At 38.0% G+C, this 23,893-nt stretch overlaps 2 protein-coding genes across 2 annotated transcripts; both read left to right on the top strand.

Annotated features, from left to right (window-relative positions):
• The first annotated feature begins 942 nt into the window (after positions 1 to 942).
• On the top strand, positions 943 to 16,124 carry tcf25 (transcription factor 25 (basic helix-loop-helix)). Its single transcript, XM_042408807.1, has 18 exons — positions 943 to 1,291; positions 2,429 to 2,575; positions 2,671 to 2,742; positions 2,994 to 3,124; positions 4,462 to 4,527; positions 4,613 to 4,695; positions 6,502 to 6,632; positions 7,849 to 7,948; positions 8,960 to 9,053; positions 9,178 to 9,270; positions 10,573 to 10,678; positions 10,769 to 10,928; positions 11,120 to 11,207; positions 11,494 to 11,652; positions 11,886 to 11,976; positions 12,637 to 12,716; positions 12,865 to 12,940; positions 15,621 to 16,124. The coding sequence occupies exons 1-18, from the start codon at positions 1,079 to 1,081 to the stop codon at positions 15,786 to 15,788; spliced, it is 2,058 nt and encodes a 685-aa protein (XP_042264741.1). The 5' UTR covers positions 943 to 1,078; the 3' UTR covers positions 15,789 to 16,124.
• A 3,168-nt stretch (positions 16,125 to 19,292) lies between these two features.
• mc1r (melanocortin 1 receptor) lies at positions 19,293 to 22,726 on the top strand. Its single transcript, XM_042408822.1, has one exon. The coding sequence runs from the start codon at positions 21,091 to 21,093 to the stop codon at positions 22,066 to 22,068; it is 978 nt and encodes a 325-aa protein (XP_042264756.1). The 5' UTR covers positions 19,293 to 21,090; the 3' UTR covers positions 22,069 to 22,726.
• The last annotated feature ends 1,167 nt before the right edge of the window (positions 22,727 to 23,893 follow it).

The raw sequence follows: 23,893 nt of genomic DNA, 5'->3' as shown, positions 1-23,893 counted from the left end.
CATGAGGTAAAATATCAATGTGCATACATGCATAAAAGAAGTAGCCTTTTTAGAATGACTTAGCAATATAAAAGAAAAAAATGTGCAAAAATATAAACAAATGTATGTTCCAATAACTTATATTTATGCAAACAGAGATGTTAAAAAGGAAATTATAATATTCTCAGAACTTATGTGAAAGGAGCCATAGATATTGCATCCCTTTGCAGAGTAGAATTGAGAAGCAAAAAAGAGAATGAGGAGGACATATCAAACACAAATTATTATTCAAAGCAATATATTTGTATATATCTTAAAACATGTCTGGATGGGATCTTTAATAAGACAAAGGCTGGGACACTCTAGGTTTGTAAATTGTAGAAAATCATTCATTTGGGCTCTGCAAATGTGGTAGTCCCATGACCACAAATATGAATTCATTGTTCAGTGAAGGTCTTGGGGACTTCCTCTTTTCCTTTTGAAATTTAGTTTGGCTGTGGCACAACCATCAACTGAAACAAAATTACACAGTTCCTACATGCTACAGGACTGTATGTGTGAATATAAACACTACTGTTATGATGGTTTCGCACACGTCTGCTCATATTATCCGCTTATGTTTATAAGTTGTCATGTTTTAACTGCTTGCATTGATTGTTTGCATAACATGTTCTTTGTTTTGTATAATTTGATTGCATTGCACAGTATATTTCCCTGTTGTGCATAATGCTTTCCTCTCTCTTTTTAGCTCCTCATCATCTAATTCTTGTCTGTTTACTTTTAAGGATAAATTGTTTGAAATTAGTAACTTGGTTTACAGTGGTACCTTTACAGTGATGTTGATAAATGTGCATTGTCCCCTATAAAAAATAAAATGTGATCCATAAATGAGTAGTGTTTGGAGCGTTTTCCCTCCATCCTGTAGAGGGCAGTGATACACTCAGAAGCATTGAAGCTTCTAAAACATTTAGAAGAAGAAAAAGAAAAAGAAACCAATGGAATTGACCCTCTCTCCACTGGTCCGCAGTGTCTCTCAGCTAACTAAAAACTATCTTAGTCGCAAATATTGACGTGGCTGAGTCCATATGAGCAGTGGACAATGTCTAGCCGGGCTCTGCGACGGCTCAGGGGGAAACAGCGGGGTCAGGAGGCCCTGGACTTCGGGGATCTAACTTTCGGTGACAGCCCGGAGGAGGAGGAGGAGCAGCAGCTGGACACGGCTAGTGTTAGTCCACCGTCAAACAGTAATGGCAACAGCCGAAAGGCAAAGAAAAACAAGGCTCAGAAAAACTTCAGCAACATTTATGAACTGGTAAGGTGACGTTACACTCCCGCTACTAAACGTTACTTATAACGTAACGTCAATATGTGCGGTGAAACTTGCTAACACAGGCTAACGTTAGCCGTGTGGCGTTAGCTCATGTCTCAGTTTATTTAACGTTTACCCTGCGGTGTCAGCCCAGATACATTAGCTTATGTTATTTTCTGATTATTACACACAAACGTTAACGAACAAGCTAACTATCAATGTCAGAAATATTCAGCAGCACCAACCGTGAGAAGCACAGAGAAAGAAAATATCCAATGTAACCACTGTACAGTGACAACAGACATGTTCATTATAATGTAACATGTATTCTTTACGTGACACAAAATTGACATACAGCTCAAACAAATTCATAAAATGGAGTTTACTCATCCAACTCTAGTTCACTAAACGTTACTGTTAGAGACAGTAAAGTGTAAAGTATATAAAAACGTAGGCTATAACTTCAGAGCTGAAATGATTAGTCAATTAATTGATTAGTCGATTGACAGAAAATGAATCGACAACTATTTCATGATTTTTTTTGTCTTTTAGAAAAAAAAAAACAAATTCTCTTGTTTCAGCTTCTCCAATGTGAATATTTTCTGGTGTCTTCAGTCCTCTGTCACAGCAAACTAAATATCTTTGGGCTGAGGACTGTTGGACGGGACAAAACAACACTAATCTTGTCCATGAGTAGTGGCTGGCATTGGATTGTTGTACCCATTTATAATTTTAGGAAAAGATACTGTTGATTTTGCTGATCCAAATTTTAATCATTGGCTGCGCAGGAAGGGAGACACACTAACCCATACAGAGGATCATAGGAAGTTGCACCAAAAGTATTTTGAAGCATAGCTACTACTCTGGTCAAAAGGAGGGTTTTTGATATTTTACATGAACTGACTATGACCATGTTATATCAGGTAAAGAATTAACTGTAGAATTTAACACTTCTCATCATCACTGATTACTTTCCTCTATAGCAGTATATAATGTCCATTTAAAACTGCTCCTTCTCAATGCTGGACAAAGATGTCGGCAGTCTCTGCAACGCATCTAGCCATGGAGTTTTTACTCACTTTCAGCACTGCATTATCCAACACACTTTCTTGCCAATTTCACTTTTTTTTTTTTTACCAGATATGTGATGCAGACAAGGAGGCAGAGAAAATCTCACCTGATGAAGATGCAGAGAAGCCAGATGGAAATAAGACAAGTGGCACAGGACGGAATGATAACAAAGACGTTGAGAGGAGCAGTCAAAAGCAGGAGGAGGTATCGACAAAGGTAAAGAAAGATGTCTGTTTGTGGTCCTGATATATCTAAATATGTTCTATATGTGCCTATAATATTTTAATCTGTCATCTCTCTTTTTTTATCAGTCTTTGTCTGGAGACAGAGTTAAGAAGAAGAAGAAAAAGAAGAAGACAAAAGTGACGTCAGAAGATGGACAGGTATGTTTGTTGAGATTCTATATCTGCTTTGGCAAGACAGCTGTATAACTTTACCTATGTGATAATCCACATTAAAGTCTGATAAGTTTAGATTGCATTATTATGGATTTATAATTTTGGTCCCATTTATTACATATCATAATACAAGTTATTTTGCAGACAAATACAATGCTTTGCAGTCGATATTTGGAGACATAAAATATGCCCCTGATCTATAAAACAGTGTCTTTTTTACTGACTTCTCTGTGTAGTGTCAGAATGCAGCACCAGATGATAACATTGATTTATTGCTGGAGAGCCTGGAGCAGTCCAGTGGTCAGGGTTTGCAAAATGAAGATTGTGGAGGCTCTGACAGAAGATCTGTGCTACATGTGGAGCATAGGTGAGGAGACCAACATCTCTCTTTTAGACAAAGTAGATAGGCTCAGATCTGATGTAATCTCTTTGTTTTATTATATTTCAGACACACTTTCAAAACTGAATGAAGAGTGAAGTTTTACATAGAAAACCTAGAAAGCCTCTTTTATTGGAAAATTGTGTCTATAGCTGAGCTGTTGCTACATCTATGTGTACTTATTGTTTATTTACATGCACACATTTTCTTTCCTTCTCCTATGTTTTCCCAACAGTATTTCTGTTAGATGTGTTTTTAAGAGTAGTTTTATCTGAAAAAAATCTCTGTACACCTGAACATGTGACAGGTGCATCGGACAAAGGTGCAACTTCAAAACAGTGAGAAGAACTCCTGCACACTGTCTTGCTTACTGCTGATTCTGATATTCTGATATTTGTGATGAAGGTCAGACAGACGAAAAAGTTGTGAAATATTCCAGCAGTAAGCGAGACAGTGTGCGGGAGTTCTTCTCCTCGTTTTCAAGAGTAGTAATATCTAAAACAGCTCTTGACCAGGACATACGGTCAATTCAGTGGCCGCACACACTCAAGATACAAATCTGTGATTCCAGGTTGCCACCATGTGGTGGCGCTTAGCTCACATAAGAATAGTAAATCATTTCGAGGCTGTTAACACAGAAGGTTAAAACTCGTTGCAACTCATTGTTGCACTTCTGGCCACAAACCAAATAGTGACATCAAAACCATTTGACATGTCAGGTTATTTCCAACAGCTGTCAAAGCTGTCATGTAGGCAGTTTTCATTGATGCAGCCACTACTCACTGCTGATACAGAGCAAGCAGTTTGCTCACCTCTTCGTAGAGTGGATTTTATATGTGCAAACTCTGTGCAGCCGTGATGTCATCGACGGAGTATCTATAGTATGCAGTGATGCGCACCTTATTTGCTGCTATTTTTGTTCATTTACAGAAAAGACAATAAAAAATGTAAAAGTAAAATGACTTTTGCGAACATCAACACAGGCATACAATCAGGCAGATTACATAGTTTTGTTTCAGTTTTTTACATTGGCAGTCACAAACAGTGAGCCATGATTTGGGTGTCCCACCAGTACAATTACTTACGTACTTAATCTTGCCTCTCGTATGTATCTTATTTGTTCAGTTTTGTTACCACTGATACTGTCAATGTCGTGTGCTCTTGAAAACTTTTGTATTAGAGTCTAGAGTTAACATGGACTGACATCAAAAAAAAGTTTAATCAAACAGTCTGTATCGTTCCCTTGGATTGTATTTCCTTAACTGGTCTAGATTGTAATTTAGCCTGTCAAGATGTTAATGACAATTTCTTTGTTAATTTATTAGGAATCTTAACCCAGAGACAGAGCTGAAGAGATATTTTGGGGCTCGAGCTGTTTTGGGGAATCAAAGGTAAAAAAGAAAAGTGATTGTTTTGATTTAAATGGTCCACATCTTCTGTCTGTATTCTTCTGCTCATTATGTCTTCTTTTGACAGACCACGACAAAGAAACAGGCAGTTTCACCGTAGCACCTGGATGACCAGTCCCAAGGACAGCTGGCCTCGCTTCAGCCGCCCAGGTAAGCCCTTCCTTACAGTCATCGGAATTACAGCTTATACCTTTTTTTAAACATATCATGTAGATTTTTTAAATTAACTGTTAGCTAGTTTTAAAGGTCTGTCCTATATTGATATTATGAGCTGTTGCACAAACTATTTAGTTCTGAGAATACTCTTAGAGAGCTCCTAACTTAGTCTAAAAAATTCCAGCAAGGAGTCCTAGTTTAGGAATGATTTAGGAAAATTCTCAGAGGAACTCTGAGCAAGAAAGGGACAGAAACTTTTACCATAGTGAGGAGGTGTGGTTGACCCCTGTTGCTAGGTATGACAAATATCTTAGTGTTGTGATCACTTTCATTTCTGGCGTTACAGCATCATAGCACTGGGTGGGAGATGTGAGTGCATCTCTGATAAGATCGACCACAAACATTATCCCTGCACAATCTAATCTGCAGCGTTTCAGCGCTTGGAGAATATTTCTCCCTCCTCTTTGTCTGTCAGCCATTTTCTCCTCTGCTGAAGAAATTCTTGAGCCTTTTAAAAGTCTTCCTCCCTACTCCTAACAGTTTTTCACCTTAGGGGCTCTCTTAAGGGCTAAGATGTTTTGTGAATAACTTTACCAGGATCTAGTCTTAACTGTAAGGGGAAATTCTTAGAAAACGTCATAATTCTTAGAATTTCGTCACGAGGAGCAACTCATATTACTGGGAAGCTTTATGAATATGATCCCTGATCTCCTGACAGACCAATGTCCATTTCTATACCTCTGTTGAAATTTTATGGGCATGTTTTGTGAACTTTTTATATTAGTGTATATACTTTTATACAGAAAATGGAAGCGATTTAACTTTTTTAAATTTATATGTTCTGTTTTAATTACACATAATTCAAACTGACAAGAACATAAACAGCCCAAAGCACTATTAGATGCTCCTTCACCTTGTAGTCTGAAGGAAGAACAAGCAACGATTTATGAATGGTAAGAGCCTCAAACTACCTCAGTAGCAACAGATATTTTAAGATTTAGCCAACGCAATAGAAGCTGAATGTAGCTTCTGTTATACTGACGTCATCATAAAGACTGCCTCCTTGTGTACAGACAGAAAGTCACCATTGACGTATTGTGTAAAATTTCTGTTAGTTGTTCATGCCACGGTTGGATTTGATTTTTCCCACAAATGTCATCTTGGGTAGCTACTGAAGTGACCTTATCTGTTCCTTCATAATAAATTTGAGAATAAGAATATGATTTTCTTGAAAATGTGTCTTATGTAAACACTTTGAACAGTGTTTAAAGAGTAAAAGTTCTCGTAACATCTACATAATTTTATATCACTGTTACATCGCCTTTAAAATCTGGGACATCTTGGATCTTGTTATTATTGTTCCACCATGATATGCCATGAGAAGCCATGATTTACAGTCTTTTTCAGTGTTGGTAGACACAAAATGAAGCAAGCAAATAATCATTCCCAAAAATATGTTCAATAAATCATGTTTTTTTTAACTTATAATAAGTGAGGAATAATGTTTTTCTTTTTAAAAGCAGTGTTGAACGGTAAATAAAATAGCATATAAAGCAAACTTTTACTGTCACTTCAAACATGATATAAAAGTTACAACTGGAACAATCAGTATTGTAATTCAAATTCTTAATGCATATTAGACATTTTTATGCTATGATAACAATTGCAAGGGCTTGCCTCTGTAATGGTCCTCGTCTTCCAGATTTAATTCTGTTAGTGTGAATTACATTTATCCTAACATTGTATCACCCTATTGTGTCCACATGTTGTCTTTCTTAACTCGGCCTGACATCTCTGCAGGAATCTCAATGACCTTAATCCAGTCAAAGGATGGCATTCAGTATTTTACCTTCGAGCACGGTCGAGACTACCAACAAGTACAGTTCAAGTTCCTCGATGCTGTCGAGTCCATGGACCCAAACAACATTGTGGTAAAAAGTTCATCCTCTGCTGTGGGCTTTGTTGTCTGAGTTTGTCTGTAGTAATATATTAAAGTAGGCATGCTAATTGTTGGCTTTGCCTGGAATGCGTAAAATAATGTAATAGAGTTTCAGAGAGGGCTGAGTGATAAGGGATGGCAAAGCCTGGCATGTAACTTTGTATAGATAATATTATGTGTCTTCAACTCTTGAATAGGCATGAAACTATCGTATTGAATCATCAGTACAAACATTCAACAACTATAATACGAACATCCTGGTTCTTTGATACAAAGTCAGAAGTACAAGACTATATAGAGCAGCTTCAGGAGAGAAGTCAGTGACAAGTGCCAAAGAGCACTGCAGTAAAAAAATGCGTAACATTTTTTAGTGAAGCTTAATGTTAAGCTTTGATGTACTTTTGTTGGTCATTTGTGAATTTTGGATCCATTCCACTGTTATGGTGCAGTGTTACTGAATCCAACACCGATGAATTCTGAATATTCTATGTTTTTACATACCAACCTGATAAAAGTATACCACTATACAGTATCATTAAATTATCCTGGAGAGTCATGTGTTTCTGCATTTAGTAGTAAAATGTTCCTTTTAAAAGTAAACATTCAAATGTAAATGTACATTGTTGGAAAAATGACTAGATACCATTTATTTGACACACCATTAAAGGATAGGTTCACAATTTTTCAAGTCCACCTTAAACCAGTAGTCAGGTGCCCATGTGTGCATTGAAACGGCTTGCTGTAGTCATTCCTGCCTTCCTAATTTCAGTTTAAATGATGGGGGACACCCTCCTTGTTTTGTGCAAAAATCTATTCCAAAGTTTATCTGAAAATAATATGAGGCATCAGCAGTCTGAGTCAGTAAAATCAAGAGGATATCTTCCAAAGTAACACTCTTTTTAGTATAAAATTTCCACTGTCTTTTCCTCTGGATAGCGTTTCTCTGTTAAGCTGCAGTAGAGAAACAATAACAAAAAGAGGGAATTTCTTTATATATAGCAATGTTCTTCCATTACAGCTATAGCCCGGTTTGACACAGCGAAGACCTGCCTGTCTGTGCATGTGAACATACTGACAAATCTAGAGTTTCAGAGATTGTGTAATCACATGATCAGATCACATACATTTATATTAAATTTTGACCCATGTCTTGAATTGTACTCCAGTAAACGTAATACTTACACATTGTCTCTCTTTTCTCCCTGTAGGCTCTGCTGCAGCTGAACCCCTACCACATCGACTCTTTGCTGCAGCTCTCTGATGTCTGCCGCATACAGGAGGACCAAGAGATGGCCAGGGACCTTATTGGTGAGGATCATTGGCTCTTTCTATAAAAAAAAAACATTTATTCTTACCAAAGACAGGAGTGAAAATGTGTCGATGACCCAGATGCCAAATCGATAAGCAGCGAACTTCAGTACCTCATCCAGGTCCACCACACTCCACCATAACTGCATCCCCCTGGATCTATTTAAGAGGAACTGTTACATATGTACATACTTTATGTAGCTTAATGGCAAACTGATACTAATTGTTGTATTAAGAGTTTGATGATGATTCTTCCCAAGTTAATGTCAATTATTACAACATATATGTTTTACGTTTCGTTACGTTTTGTTAATATTAATTCATCACTTAATTTGCTCCAAAGATGGATGTGACTTGGATGAATTATGTTGAGCCCATGAAAGATCTACTGTAAGCCTTTGCTCTCACAATTTTCGGCATTTTAGTTTTAAAACAGAATCATTATGATTTTATATTTCTATTAGAGCTGCAATGATTCGATATGTAAAAAGTGCCGTAGAAATTGAACTGAAGATTTACAATTTTTGTCAGATTGTGGTTGTCTTGGCGTCTTTATGCTTTTGTGAATAGTAAAATCAACAAAACATCCACTGTTAAAAAGTTCATGCTTTATGCCATGCACAGTAATGGGTCTATCATTACAGGCCCCCTCCTCAACTGAACATCTACAAAAAGTTTATGTAGATGACCAGAGGGATAATTTAACAAACGGCATTTGTCTTATTCTCTGGATAATTTAATAGCATGTCATTTGTTGAACTTTAACATAAGACAGAGAGATAAGACAGGTGTTTTTAGTCCTGGCTCTTGGGATGCAAAGCTTTGCTAGTGAGGCAATTGTCTGTGAGAACATGGCTGACACAACCTGCACCTGCAATGTTGTACGACTGTGATTACCACTGATCTCTGTACATTATGCCATACCCTGTGTGCCATTGTTTCAGGGAAAATGTTATATTTTTGTTTATGTAGATATAAATAAAAGTGACGATTATTTATCTTTTTTTTCAGAAAGGGCCTTGTACAGCTTTGAGTGTGCTTTTCACCCTTTGTTCAGTCTGACTTCAGGTACCTGCCGACTTGATTATCTCAGGCCAGAAAACAGGTTGGTTGTTTCTCTCTTGTTGCTTGTTTTTGTGAGACATCAGTTGTACTCCAGATTCTCATTTGTAACTTAAATTGTGTTTTCAAGGACTCTGCAATTAAATGACTGATTAATGTGTTTGCAGGGCATTTTATCTGACTCTTTATAAGCACATGATGTTCCTGGAGAAGAGAGGATGCCCACGGACAGCTTTAGAGTACTGCAAACTGATCCTGAGGTACAAAAAGAAAAGCAGGAGCGTTGGGAAAGACGTGCTTTAGAGTGAAAGGCAAACAATCAATTTTTTATAAGAGAATACATAAAAACCCCACATGCTTCTCTATTTAACGGTTGACCAATATTATAGCTTTTAGTTCATTTATAGTCAATACATCCCCAATCTCTTTATGACTTACTTATCTACTCTGTGCCCATTATCTTAAAATGAAGGAGGGTGGCGGTTAGACACTCTATTCTATGTAGTGTGCCTACTTCCGTTGTTTTTGTCATCACATTGAAAAGCGTTACATATGATCACATGGCTTGCTAGCTAAACAAAAAGAACTCTTATTTCCCTGAATTAAGTAACCACCGAGAGCAGTCATCAGACTTGGAAGATATTCTTCAAAGACAGTAAACTATTAGTTTTATATTCTGTCTGTTCAGGCTCAGGGTGAAGTGAAAAGTAACAATTTTGTTGGTTGTATGACATGATTATATATGTCAAATACGTGCTGCTTTATTGATGATCAGGTATTATACATTTGAACACATTTACCTATTTATATAAACAGTGACATAGTTATATATAGGCTAGTATAAACTCATTTTTGTGATCAAGATAATACAAATGATAAAATCATTTACATTAAGATTGGTAATAAGATGCAGAAACAGTCCATGCAAGAGTTAAAATGTCAGTACACAACATAAAACCTCCCATATCGTGGCGGTACACAGACCACTTACATAAGGTTTTCTCCACACTAAGAGTCCTGCTTCCACATGCTGCTGCCATAACTGTCATAGCTTGGGCTTTAGAGCCTATACATATCATGCTTATCTTTGATTTCCATCAAACTCTTGCTTCCTCACTTCATGAGATCTTTGCTCTGGTCCTTTTGTAAAGCAACAGTGTGGGAATAAAAGCTGACGGCTGTCCCCCTCCAACCAGCAGAGATTAAATCACTCGTAGCTTAAAATGGAAACATAACTGATAACAGAATCTGGAAAAGCACTGTCAATACACTGTTTTAGAGAAAAGAACCAGTAATTGCATTTTTATTCTCTTATTGTCTTTCACACTGTATTCGATATCATCAGATTGCAGACTACATGCCCAGATGGTATTGAATACATTCTTGTGGGTGTTAAAGGAAACCATAAAGATTAACTTATTTCACTATCATTGTCAGTAGCAATTGGTGCTACGAGTTGTCAGAGTAGACTGACTGAGTTTAAAATGACCTTAAAATCTTTTTAAATGGAGTCTTTATTGATCTTTTTCCTGTGATCTTTGTCTGCCTCTTTTTTTTTTTAGTTTGGACACAGATGCTGACCCACTCTGCATGCTGCTACTCATTGATTTCCTGTCGCTGCGTTCCAGAGAGTACCAGTCTCTCCTCCAGCTATATCAGGACTGGGAGGTAAAGCACGTGCACGTGTGTGTGTGTGTATACATGTGATTTAGGCAACTTTTCAGTCTGACACAGAAACGGTTTGTTTTTGTATTTCAGGAGCACAGAAATCTGTCCCAGCTGCCAAACTTTGCGTTCTCCACTGCACTCTGCCGTTTCCATCTCAGTCAGCAGGAAGATATGGATCCTGAAGAAAGCGACAAACAAAGAAAAAAAGCTGACCAGATGCTGCAGGACGCTCTCATCATGTTCCCTGGAGGTTAGACAGTCAGATATATATCACAACCAGAATATGAATATATAGATGTGATTATCCTTCAGTCACGTCTGGCAATAACTAAAAGGATTTCTATAAAATAATAGGGATCTTTTGGCATTCACATCATGATCTAAGAAGTTTTAAATGTGTGTTTTCACGTGCTTGTCTTGCTGTAAATGTGTTTTCTGCAGTCTTGATGCCTTTGTTGGATCTGTGTACTGTGCAGCCAGATGCATCAGTCACTTCACATGCCTTCTTTGGTCCAAAGAGTCAGATAGGGTAAAGTACGGTCTTTTTATTTTCTGTGTTGTATAACCCATCATTTATTAAAATGAAGATTAACTCCATTATATTAATGTAGCATGATGTCATTAATCCGTCAGTACTATTATAGCCATTTACTAGAACAAATACATTATATTATTGTTACAAATATTTTCCTTGCCTTTAAATTTGTCCTCATTTTGTATCCATTATGTGTTTCCATTGTTTTTTTTCCTCCACTTCTTCTACCCTAACTTTACAAACTCATCCATCTACCTTCTCTCTGCATCTCACTCTCTAGGCAGCCCCCAGCCCTGGCTGAACTGACTGCTCTGTATGTGGGGAGGACTTACAGCCTGTGGAAGGAGGCGGCAGTAATGCTTTGGTTGGAAGAGAGCGTGAAGGAGGTGCTGCGTCGATGTGATGCAAAAGACCCTCTGGTGGAGGACTCACAAAACAAGTAAGACATGAGATACTCTGCTGCCACAAGTCCACAGTGATGACAAGTTTGGTTTTGTCAGCAATAGAGACATTAATTAAGGACAATAAAAAAGCAAACTAAAAAGAGTAAATGAAGCATGCTATCATATGAAGAAATCAAATATGATATGGAATGGATTTGTTACCAAGTTTACTTGGTTTTCCACTGAGATAACTGTTCTCAAAGCTTTCACCTTCATCACTCTGTTGTAGGAGAAAGCAGAGGTACCAGAGTGCACCACGGAACATCCATCGTCACGTCCTGCTATCTGAGATCAAAGAAGCCACCTCCAGTCTGCCTTTAGTAAGACACAATCAGCCTCTACATTAAAACATCCATAATCTCTGCAATACAGTATCTGTAGGTGTGATGGACATTAATAGGGTTGTAAAGATTGAAATGTTCCAGTTATCTTGATACAGCCTTCAAGTGCTCTGTGACTTCTTTTAAAAACCAAAAACACTGCCAGATGAAAGATCAAACTGTCAAATCAAGTGTGGAAAAATCAACTTTTTCTGTTGTGTTGTTGTTTGTTCTACACATACATTTACATTTTAAAATTATGGAAATGATAGAAGATAGTGCTCCAAACACAAAGCCAGTGCTGCTATATTCCAGTCCTCCAAGTCACCTGTCCCTCTGCAAACCATGGAAATTCAAACTGAAAATTGTGGCAATAGAGTAGTCTATTATAAGGTCTTAAATATCTAAACTATATTGAAAATTGAATGAATCACACATTTTTCAGTTTTTTTTGTCTCTGAATTGTAATTATGGTCACACAGTACCAAAACGAACACTAAGAGGAAGTGTTATGTACTTAAAGATATAACCACATCTGGTGTTAACAGTAGTATCATAGTATCGTTAAAATGCTGATTGTGCCACGCTGATCACTTATGGAATATTCATGTGCCTCAGAGGAAGCAACTCCAATCTTACTTATTTGTTTGACACCCTCAGGAAGTGACCACTCAGCCTGTGATGGGCTTCGACCCTCTGCCTCCACTGGACTCAGTGATATCTTACACCCGACCAGAGAGGTAATAGACGACCCGCACATCTGCACTCATAAAATTCCATTTTACAGTCAAAAGTGATGCAGATATTGTGATTTATAAACCAACAGGCACTATATCCTCAGTTAGTCTTCATACTTATATATTTCTGTATGTGTGTGTCTGCATGTAGGCAGCATGTTGGAGCATCTAATGAGAGTACGTTGTCGCTGTTTTTCCGGTCTTTGCTGCCAAATTTCAACCTTCAGGTGAGTTGCATGGATCAGGCAAAATAATGAGAAAACTGACGAGACAGCTATGTACATATGAAAATGTTTTGTGTGTTAGTTTTATGAGAAGACACAATTACAGTTGTCTCCTATGACTAAAAAAATGTTTCAGTTGTTTCAAATATTTAAAGGACAATTACACCCTAAAAGAATTCACATACAGTCAAAAGTTTGGACACATCTTCCCATTCACTTGAATAAGAAAGTGTGTCCAAACTTTTGAGTGATTTTTAAATTTTAACAAGGAGGGAAATTCCTGGTGCTGCTGAATATATGGGAAACAATAGAAAAACTTCCTCTCACACTATGAAAGCACCCGTGGTGATTTGTGGTTGTGGAGGCACAAATTGATAACAGCTTTAACATGTGAACAACATGTAAAAAAAAACAAAACTCATCCGGATTCAGTCTCTCTAATAATTTGTGTGAGCCCATAGAGTCTGTCACTAATTCACGGTGAATTGACCTACTTCAAAGATTATCAACTGATGGGATCATAAATCGACTTCCTCCTGCTTAGGGACAATCATCATCATCCATTTATCATCCAAAAATCATTGAAATAGTACAAAGTAAATCCTGTTTAATGTTGAATATTTCTATTCAGAGCTTTCTAAAATAAAACACATTTAGTTACACCCACTTAGTAGCCTCCAGGGACCCTCCAGGGATGAACTGGTAAAGATCTGGGCCAACATCTTAACACATATCTTTGACTGATTAAACACTTCCTCCCCAGACTCATGGTCACCTCAAGGGGACAACTGAAAAATATCAAAGAAGGCATATGACTTTGTTTCAGTTAATTCTGTCCAGCATTTCTCAGTGTCACTGAAGAACAAAACAATAACAACATTCATGAAGTGCAAAGTTATTTGTCTTGGCTTTGCTATCTGCTGCTGTATATATATTTTGTTGGAGGCTAATTTTGTCGAACATCAAATCTACTTTCCCATAATTATTGTGGGATGTTGTCAATCTTCATTATTACCTGTATTTATAAGAGCAAAAGGTTTGGAATATGTTTAGTGCTAGTTGAGTAAAATATTTTTTTCATCCTATACTAAAACATTGAACCATTACAATAGCCCTCATGTGATGCTGAATTTTGAGACCCAAACCTGCCACTGCATGCACCTATTTCTGCAACAAGAAATGGAGTGAAAAGAGCAGATATCAGGGAATTTTACTGTACTTTTTTCACAGACTGCACATTTAAAAGAAAAAAGTGGCTTTTTTTGTCAGAAGTGGATGTTACATTGAAGCTACTTATTCAGTCATCTTTTATTTTTATTTGTAGAAATTCACTAAGTTAACTATAGTAATAATTTTATTTGAAACGACTTCAAATGTCGGCAACATGTTGGTCTGTTTAGGTAGGGGGCGGTATTATATAATTAAACCGGTGCAGTTATTGAGTCATCCCAAGTTCCATATTGTCCTCAGCAACAAATGAGTATTTGCTCTTTCCGCTCATTTACTAAACATTATTTGCTCACCCCTTGTTCCCTCAGAATGGACTGTAGTTTGGCCACGATCATGTAGAAGAGGACAAATATATGGAAAGACCATATGATGAACACCTTTTGATGTAGGGCAGGACACTGAGACAGAGAATTATCATTTCCAAGACAAGTCTTATGCAACCTGTTGTGTTCATTTTTGACTGACAGCAACGTTACTTACATTATAGGCCTTCTGTAGTTAATAAAAGTGACCAAATGTAGCATTTGAAAATGTCTGACTTTGGCACTCCCTAATGGTAGTAACAAAAAGACACTCTGGCAGACAGCAACTCACACAGCATCAAGCATCGAGTATGAAAGCAATATGAGGTGAATTAGTTCCACTGGGCTCGTTTTATTTTCCTACCAACGAAAACGTATGTCATCAACGTGTTCTTGAAATATAATAATATATAATATAATAGTTTAAAGACTCAAGGCTGCTTTGGTGCTGTTAAAGGATGCTGGTGCCTGACCAAACACAGAATGTTGAGCTTATATCCAAACAAAGTTAAACAAGGGGGCGTTTACAATTTTACGATGGCTGAGGTGCCTAATGTGGAACAGTGTGTACCCAAGGGATGTTATGTGAAGACTACACATGCATATTCCTCAATTTTTTTCTATACAGTAGAAGATTTCTGTCTATCTCATCTTTGGTCTTCTAGTTCAATGCCAGTTTGCAGCACAAGCCAACTGCTGCTACATTAAGATACATGTATCAGGTACAACCACACATACAACATCCTCAGTCAGCCATAAATACTTAATGTTAATTAACATGCCCAAGGCATGTTTCCATCAGGACAGTTCCATCCATCCTGATCGTGTTATCCACTTATGGAGAGGAAGAGATACAAAATGGATAAAAGAAATATAGTTAAGACTACCGCGTTCTTCTTTCTTACTGTTCAAATAGAGTTACATGTCTGAAAACAACATTATGGTATGTTATATAACACAAACCCAGATTACCCTGCTGTTGATGTTTGTTTTTTTTAAATTCAGGACACATGCATTCAATGTTCAGTGCATGGTATTTCTAAAAACATAAAAATGCTTTGTGTTGATATCTGCAGCGATGTTAAAACTCAGTTTGAAGAGCTTAGAGTCTCAGCATTTGCATATTTATTGACATCTCTTTCCTTATTAAGGGCGGACAGAGGCAGGAGGATGAAATGGAAGTGGCTCGAGCTGGTCAAGAGCTGAACCAGGAAGTGAATCGTCTAATGGTGGCAATGAGAGACATGCTGGCAAACATCAGGTTTCAAGAGCCACCAAGAGACGACAACCCCTACAGAGACGAGGACGAATGGGACTGAAAGAGGAGTAGAACGATAAGTGTCAAGGATAAAGAGGAATCAAATAGACAAAAACAAGTTAAGAAAAAATGAAAATATTTAATGGTGTTTATAATAATTGAGAAGAGATGGATTGAGACAACTGAAGTGTTTTTTTTTTAATTGTCACAGTGTCAGAATACTAAAGTGAAAGGAGGAGATGCTTGGTGTCCTCTCTGCTTTAAAATAAAACACTCTGGTACAATCCAGATAGTTATGAACATGAGCAACTTTCTCCCAAACTCAGAGTACAGACTTTCATGTCACCCCAGTTGACAATGTTACTTAAAATAATAATAAAACATTTTGCAGATTCAACATCTCCAGTCATTGTCAATGCAGCACATAATGGATGCTTCTCTTCTTCCATTTCCGGCGTTCTGAGAATTTTTCATGCTCACAGACAGTGGGCCGCTTCATGAAAATGCAGAGGTGAAATGGGGAGGTTAATTAATCACGTTAAAGCACATCGTTCCCGTCAAGCATTTTTAATCGGTTAAATCTGTTTTTGCAAATGGAATATTAACCTCTTTCATTCTAGGGATTCTGTTTTATAAGTCTTACTGACATTTTAATAAACTTTATTTCTTAGAAACACATTTATAGTTAATTTTTGACATGTCACTGATGTGCAACCAGTTTGGAGAAATCATTATTTTTCACAGAAGCATTTTGGGCGGGGGGAGCTGTAACCATAATCAGCTTGTACAGAGTTTATTCTGATGTAAAAAAAGAAGAAAAATCAAAAGTCAATAAATATGAAGTTCTTTTATAAACAACAACTATGTTTACCCAAATCTCGGCCTTCTGTGATTTCCTACCAAATAACAAGATTTCTGAAACAAAAGAAACAAACACATTTCATTTCTGATCACAAAAGTCATCAGTCACATCATAACATCCTCTGATTATTTTGTGTCTTTTCATCTGCAGTTATGACATTACTCATTCTCTAGGCTTTATAAAATAATTCATATTTACCAATTTCTGACTGTATTGTAAATATAATTTTAATTTTGTTTCATATCTGCTAATTTCATAATTTACTCCATTTAAACAGTGCTGGGTATCCTCTCTTTTCAAAAAATAAATACATTGGTTAAAAGGTTATTTTTCTTACTTGTGTTACACAGTAATTTCAGGGGAAAACTGCAGTCTGAGAATCTGATCACATTTTCTTGGGCCTGCGGCGTGTGTTTTTTTTTATTCTTGTGTAAATCTTATCATTACTGCAGGATGTCTGCTGTTTTCCTGCACTGTTTTGCACCCTCCCTCCTGGCACAGAGTCTCACATTTCAGTCTGGGTCATCTTGCCAATATTTAATTATTTGTGGTTTACTCCACCCAAGTAGGACAGCGCAGAGAACTGGCCTGAATTTTTCCAGTATTCTGCTGCCGTCCATTAAGTTATATCCAGTACGAGAGTATGACAGATATGTTATCAATTTTGCCTTAAATGATTTTAATGTTTCCTTTGCGCTCGTAATCAGATACTCATGACCTCACTCGATGACGGCTGATTCACTGCACCATAAACCTGAGGCTATAAATGTTGTTATGGCAACACACCAACTATTTACTTATAACATCACTTCACATTTTCCACCATTCTCCAAGTATTTCAGTCTTGTGTCGTCGATTTTTCATCATAATTACGTCTGAAGTAAGATGCTGAGATGTCTCTTGTCAGCCTGACAGCCTCAGAATCAGTCTCATGATGTGCTAAGACAAAAAGTTGTCAGATAAGTCTTTATTTTAGGCATCTCTTTTCTTTAACTACAAGTAGCCAAACAGATTTTCATTCAAGTTAAATTACAGTCATCCAAAACAGCTTCTATATCACAAACAGGGCATAAACCTTGGAGACACTGAACTAATGACTCTCTACACATACTGTGGCTTTCCATACGCTAACTTTGTTACTCAGTGGGACACATGATAACACAGTGTGACTGATGGTCAAATGATGTCATTGTTCCCAGTTCACCTGGAGCTATGGTTGAGGTTGTGAGAACTGTTCATGTGATCGGTCGTCAGTATAGAAAGGCTTTCATATCAGTGCCTCAGAAGGAGCTGTGTTGTGGCGGTCAGAGGCTGCCTGATGGTGCCACCACTCTCAGTCATGACTGTATAGTTAATGACAGGTATTAGATCTCAGAATAAAAGCCTGGAGCAAATCTAAATCAATAACATACAGTAATTCTCCATATCCAACAATGCAACAAAGAAAGTAAAAGTTTCTTTCAACATATCTACTGTAATAGTGCATAGTTTATTTTATTATTGATTTATGTGTAAATCCTTTATTTGATTAACTGATAAAGTGTCAGAGAATTGTGAAAAATGCCTGTCACAACTCCCAGAGTGTTGTCTTCTTGAAAAGCAGCAAATTCCATCTGGCACTAGATCATGTTTGGCATTTTTGCTAGAAAAAATAACTTAAACTATTGATTGGATTATCAAAATAGTTGCCACTTAATTCTCTCTTGATTGACTAATTGATCAAAAGTTTCAGCTCTAAATGTGTGTTTCCTAAAAGCATCATTTGTTATCACGATGGGTCACCACGTTGAGCTTAGCCTGAGTGGGATTTACATGACTACAGGTATGAAGTAGTGAACACAGGACTGAAATGTTACACTATGTCTAATAAAATCTAAGGCCTAAAGTTTTGATGGCACAATATACACTGAAAATTAAAAACAAATCTTTCTGAGTCACACCCACAAATGGAAGTTAAAAGATAATTTGTAAAGGTCTGTTTTCAAAGTAAACCTCTATTAGTAAATGTGAAAACATTCACAATGAATCGGTGATGATATCCTAATTCATTGTTATGAAGTAATAACCAATTATATCAATTTAAAGATTGCATATTGAGTAACACAGCACATCTAACAGTCTTGTCAATAAATTAATAAATAAACCACTTGATTTCCTTCTTTTTTGTTCAAATTTAACTGACATTAATTTTGTGATGTGTCGGTGAAAAGACATAGAGCTGCCTAGGTTCAAACTAGAGGCTAATTTTGATCAGGTTTTCACCTTAATTACACCATTAAACTGACTATATTTCAAGGTTGGGTCAGTCATTTAAATAATGATAAAACAATTTGAATACTAGATGTGTAACAAACTTTGCAAGCACAGTTAGTCCAGTTTTAATCAAGACACTTGAACATACTTTGAGCTGCAAATTTCCAAAATGCTGTTTATTGAGTTTCTCAAAGTCTGCTGTGTTGTTTTGCAGTGCAAAACAGTTTGGGATGTTTTTACACTCATTGTTTCTTTATATTTATACCTAAATATCATTATATTAACACTTACATATATAATCCATGGTGAGAAAAATGTTACTTCCAAAATCTGCTGTTAAATCCAGTCATTTAACAACAGTTGCAGTGCTGCTCAAATGGAAAACGGCCTTATGGATGATTCCACATATGTTTTCTCTGCAGGTCAATAACACTCGAATTGTCACAAGTTTTGACAGATATTCTATTTATAATCACCATTCTTTGTTCAGCTGACATTTTCTTCCTTTCAAGTCCCAAACACGAGTTCATCGTTAATTACTTTAATTTTTGCATGACTTGAGAGCTGAGGAGTCAACAACAATATGTTCTGCTAAATCTGAACCCCCTGACTTCTAAACTCTGTTTCAGTTGTTTAAAATCTACACAGTTATAGAAACATAAGAGAAACCAGGAGTCAAACTCAAACTTGGGGTTGAATTAAATATGTTCATATTTTTCAGTCTGTCTTAAAACAAATCTCACAGATGTACAATGAAACACTTTTTGTTAGCTGTAATTTTGCTAAATACTGTAACTCTGCCAGACTTGTGATTGATTTGTTAAACTCAGACTGCTGAAGCCTAATTAGCTAATTTTTACACAGAATGAAGAGGGGTTTTGACCTCAATCACTTACACTGAAATCAATTTTTGGGATTAATTTCTTTTCAGCCAGTATGGACAGGAAGAACAATTACAGCAAACAGTAACTCTTTCAGTGTACGTGGCAGTTTAAACAGGGCGCTAACTGCATACATGATTGCAAAAGAAAGTGCTTTTTAAAGCGCTTCATGAAGTGCACTAAGTAAAAAAGTTTACAGTGTCTCAGCAGAGGGCTGATCAGTGAAGCGCAGACTTTTGCGCAGGGTGCGTGAAAGTGTTCATTGAGAGGGAAAGGTCATTACTATGTTAAAATGAAACAGCTGGAATACACCAAGAATGTAGACGGGGCGGAGCGGGGTTTTCTACCTGCCACATAGACTAGTCTCAGTTACTGCGTGCATTTTGAGTTTTGCCAAGTGATAATGCAGTTGGTTATATTAACTGGTACTGGATTAACTAGATCGTTTTAACTACACGGATATACGTCGATTTGATTGATTTACTTTAATCTGCAATGAAAAAAACCCAAAAGGTTGCATTGCTGTTTTCATTATAATCATTTTCAAACAGTTTGTACTCGTTTTTTACACAGATCTATGTAGATTTGACCTGTTGGAGGGCCGCGTAGCCGCACATAGAGAGAAAAAAAAGAAACACACACCATGGTCAGTGTAGCAGCTATAGTTGATTATAATGACAAACTAGGCCTGTCCCATTTTTCTGCATGCCTATCAGACATTACTGTGGAGACAGAAGTGGAGCCCAGCTGACGCTTGCGTGAGAGGAGGAGTCCCCCTGAAGTCTTTCAGAGTCCAGCATCACTTTGAGAAATGTTCAAGCAAGCCACAGTCTCCAACTCCCGGGGTACCAAAGACACTTCTATCACTGTCATCATGATAGTCGGAATAGTTTGAAGTGATACGAGTAGCTTTCCGGATGGGTGGGACAGGCGCCCTACACAAGTGATAAGACATGTATTGTGAGCGAAATGTTTTGATGGAGAAGGACATTTTATGGATCTTCGCGCTGGACAATTTGCACAAATAAGAAAGAAGAGGGCGAGGAGACAGATTTTACACGGACTGCTATGGTGCGTTAGGTTGACTGATCTTCAAACAGCCGATAAGCATTTATAAACGGCTGAAATGATAATCAATAACAAACTGTTATTAGGAGGAAGCTTTTAGTTTTCAACTTGTTGATGGGATTAACAATCGCACAGCTGTTCGGGCGAATTGCTTGATTTTTCCCACTGGTTGTGAGGCACCAGCTGAAGCCGAAAAAAACTTCCAAACCAAAGAGAAATTCTGGTAAAACACTAAGTTTATCTCTGTGCTGCAGCAAACTCCAACATCTTGTTAACCTGTCATCATAAAGAGGTTAGACATGGAAATTGCCAACAGGACCCAGCATAACCCCTTCATCCTCCATGCGGATCTCAGCCCGCTAAATGACTTTATGGAAGAGAACGACACGAACGTCACAACCGGAGAGCGAAACTCGTTTGGCTGCGTGCAGATCCGCATCCCTCAGGAGCTCTTCTTGGCGCTGGGGCTCATCAGCCTGGTGGAGAACATCCTTGTGGTGCTAGCCATCATCAAGAACCGCAACCTGCACTCACCCATGTACTACTTCATCTGTTGCCTGGCCGTGTCCGACATGCTGGTCAGTGTCAGCAACGTGGTGGAGACCATGTTCATGCTCCTCAATGACCACGGCCTGCTGGACCTGCACCCGGGCATGCTGCGCCACCTGGACAATGTCATAGACGTGATGATCTGCAGCTCCGTGGTGTCTTCGCTCTCCTTCCTGTGCACCATCGCCGCGGATCGCTACATCACCATCTTTTACGCCCTGCGTTATCACAGCATCATGACCACGCAGCGCGCGGTGACCATCATCGTGGTGGTGTGGCTGGCCAGCACCACCTCCAGCATCCTCTTCATCGTGTACCACACCGACAACGCTGTGATCGTGTGCCTCGTTACCTTCTTCTGCACTACCCTGGTGTTTAACGCCGTGTTGTACCTGCACATGTTCCTCCTGGCGCACGTGCACTCCCGGCGCATCATGGCTTTCCACAAAAGCAGGCGCCAGTCCACGAGCATGAAGGGAGCGATTACGCTGACTATCCTGCTCGGTGTCTTCATTTTATGCTGGGGTCCTTTCTTCCTCCACCTCATCCTCATCCTCACCTGCCCCACCAGCCCCTTCTGCAACTGTTTCTTCAGAAACTTTAACCTTTTCCTCATCCTCATCATCTGCAACTCGCTTATCGACCCGCTCATCTACGCCTACAGGAGCCAGGAGCTGCGTAAAACCTTGCAGGAGCTGGTCCTGTGTTCTTGGTGCTTCGGCGTGTGACATCATATATATATAGGCTACACACACACACACATTCAGGAAGAAATCGAGAGAAAATAAGGTTGTCCACAACTTCGGCTATCTCTTCCTCCTGAATGTACATGTCAGAAGCAGAAGTAAACTGAGGCTGATGTACGCTTGAACTGGCAAATGATGCCTCTCAATAACAGACTAAGACTGTATCTCTGTCACACTCAGACCTTTATACATCTCATTGTGGATTTGCTGATCATTTCCACGCATGGCTTCAGTTTTATTTGGGTATTTATTTATTGTTGCGTTACGGCACAGCTATCGCACAGGTTCCTGCGCTGTGAAACATCTGGACGTTTAATCCAGCAGTGAGAGGGATACCGAGATAGTAAACTTTCTTAGTTAAGAGAGTCAGAATGTTATCTGACTAATACCGGACACAATCTTTAAAAAATCTTTCTTCTGTAAATCAATTTATATATACAGTAGTGCCTCTTTTTGTTGATCTGTCCCAACTTTGCTCTTAAATCAATACTGTTCAGAAAGAAACTGGAAAAACTGCTCTGTAAATATGTTAAATTATATGCCTTAACTGAATTTCTTGTATTATTAAATTAAAACAGAATTTAGTGTGCAAGTATTGTTTGTTACATATTTGGCACACAGTCAGTGAAATAACCCTGCACGAAAGTCTGCATTATCCCAGTAGTTTGATCCAGATTCAGGGTGAGATTAAACCTACAAAACTGGTTTTAGATTTGATAATATTGCAATGTTTAAAGAACATGTGATGTGTTATAGAGAAGAAATTACCACGGTTGGCCTGGTGTTTGCATTTCTTCCACCCAGGCGTCCTGTTAACGCCGTCCATCCTAATCGGCAATTTTACGCATCATTCAGAAAAAAGAAGCTATAAAAAGCAGTAGAGAATCATCACTCCTTAGAGATCAGAATAATGTTGCAATTATTCTAGCAACAAGAAAACTAAGATATGTGCAGTTCATTTAGCAATAAATTGGCCAGAATTTATTTAAGCAGGGTACAAGAACAGCAGAAAACTGCTGAAACGTTAGAAAGGAAAGAGGAAAGTGATTTGAAGGCATTTGAAGAGACGCGTAATTATTCTGGTTTGTTGCTTTCTGTTTATGGTGCTGTATGTGGATGTGTTTCCCCTAAAATACGGTAAATGTTCGGAAGAAAAAGTACTGATGGGCAAAATCACATGAATAGCCTCATCTGGCAGGCCTGGGACCCAAGCAGGGCATAAGAGGGTTTGTAAAGTTGAAAATATATTCACAGACTCGAACTTCCCGGATCAGTAACTCCTAAGCGAAACGTTGTTAAAACACAAAGGACGCCTCTTTCCTACCGTAGTAAGGTAGACAACGAGCTACAACCTAATCTTCACGAACACAGCCGTCCTTTGAGCAGGATTAATAACATTGTTCTCAATGTACAGCTGTGAGACGAATGCGCAGGGACCGTCTGAAAAGTGCAACACCGAAAAGAGATTCTTCAAACAATATTCAATAACTTCACTCTCATACAGTGTAGTTTCCCCCAAATCACTTGGTCACATCAATGGCCTCCTGTTGGTTATAGTACAACACTTAGTTTGGAAAAATGTGCTTTTGCATAATTTGGGGGATTTTTTTTGGGGGGGGGGGTATTCAATAACTTGACTAATACATTGTAGTGTCCTCAGAATCAATTCACACATCAATGGTCTCCTGTTACTACACTACTACTATTAATGATATTAATGCTTTTTAAGATAAAGTGTAGTGTCATGTCTAACGCCAGGAGACGCCTGATGGTTATACAGAACCACCTAGCTTTTTAAGATTTTTTT

Source organism: Thunnus maccoyii, chromosome 1 (genome assembly GCF_910596095.1).
Source record: "Thunnus maccoyii chromosome 1, fThuMac1.1, whole genome shotgun sequence".
Taxonomy (NCBI): Eukaryota; Metazoa; Chordata; class Actinopteri; order Scombriformes; family Scombridae; genus Thunnus; species Thunnus maccoyii.
The sequence above is the reverse complement of the archived record's forward strand: the minus strand, read 5'-3'. Positions and strand labels throughout refer to the sequence as shown.

What these genes read in the sequence shown, in the direction of transcription:
- tcf25 (XM_042408807.1), top strand. Translation starts at nt 1,079, where the DNA reads ATGTCTAGCCGGGCTCTGCGACGGCTCAGGGGGAAACAGCGGGGTCAG. An exon ending in AGCTATATCAGGACTGGGAG is followed by an intron (nt 10,679 to 10,768) that starts GTAAAGCACGTG and finishes TTTGTATTTCAG; the next exon opens with GAGCACAGAAATCTGTCCCA. An exon ending in GGTCCAAAGAGTCAGATAGG is followed by an intron (nt 11,208 to 11,493) that starts GTAAAGTACGGT and finishes CTCACTCTCTAG; the next exon opens with GCAGCCCCCAGCCCTGGCTG.
- mc1r (XM_042408822.1), top strand. Translation starts at nt 21,091, where the DNA reads ATGGAAATTGCCAACAGGACCCAGCATAACCCCTTCATCCTCCATGCG.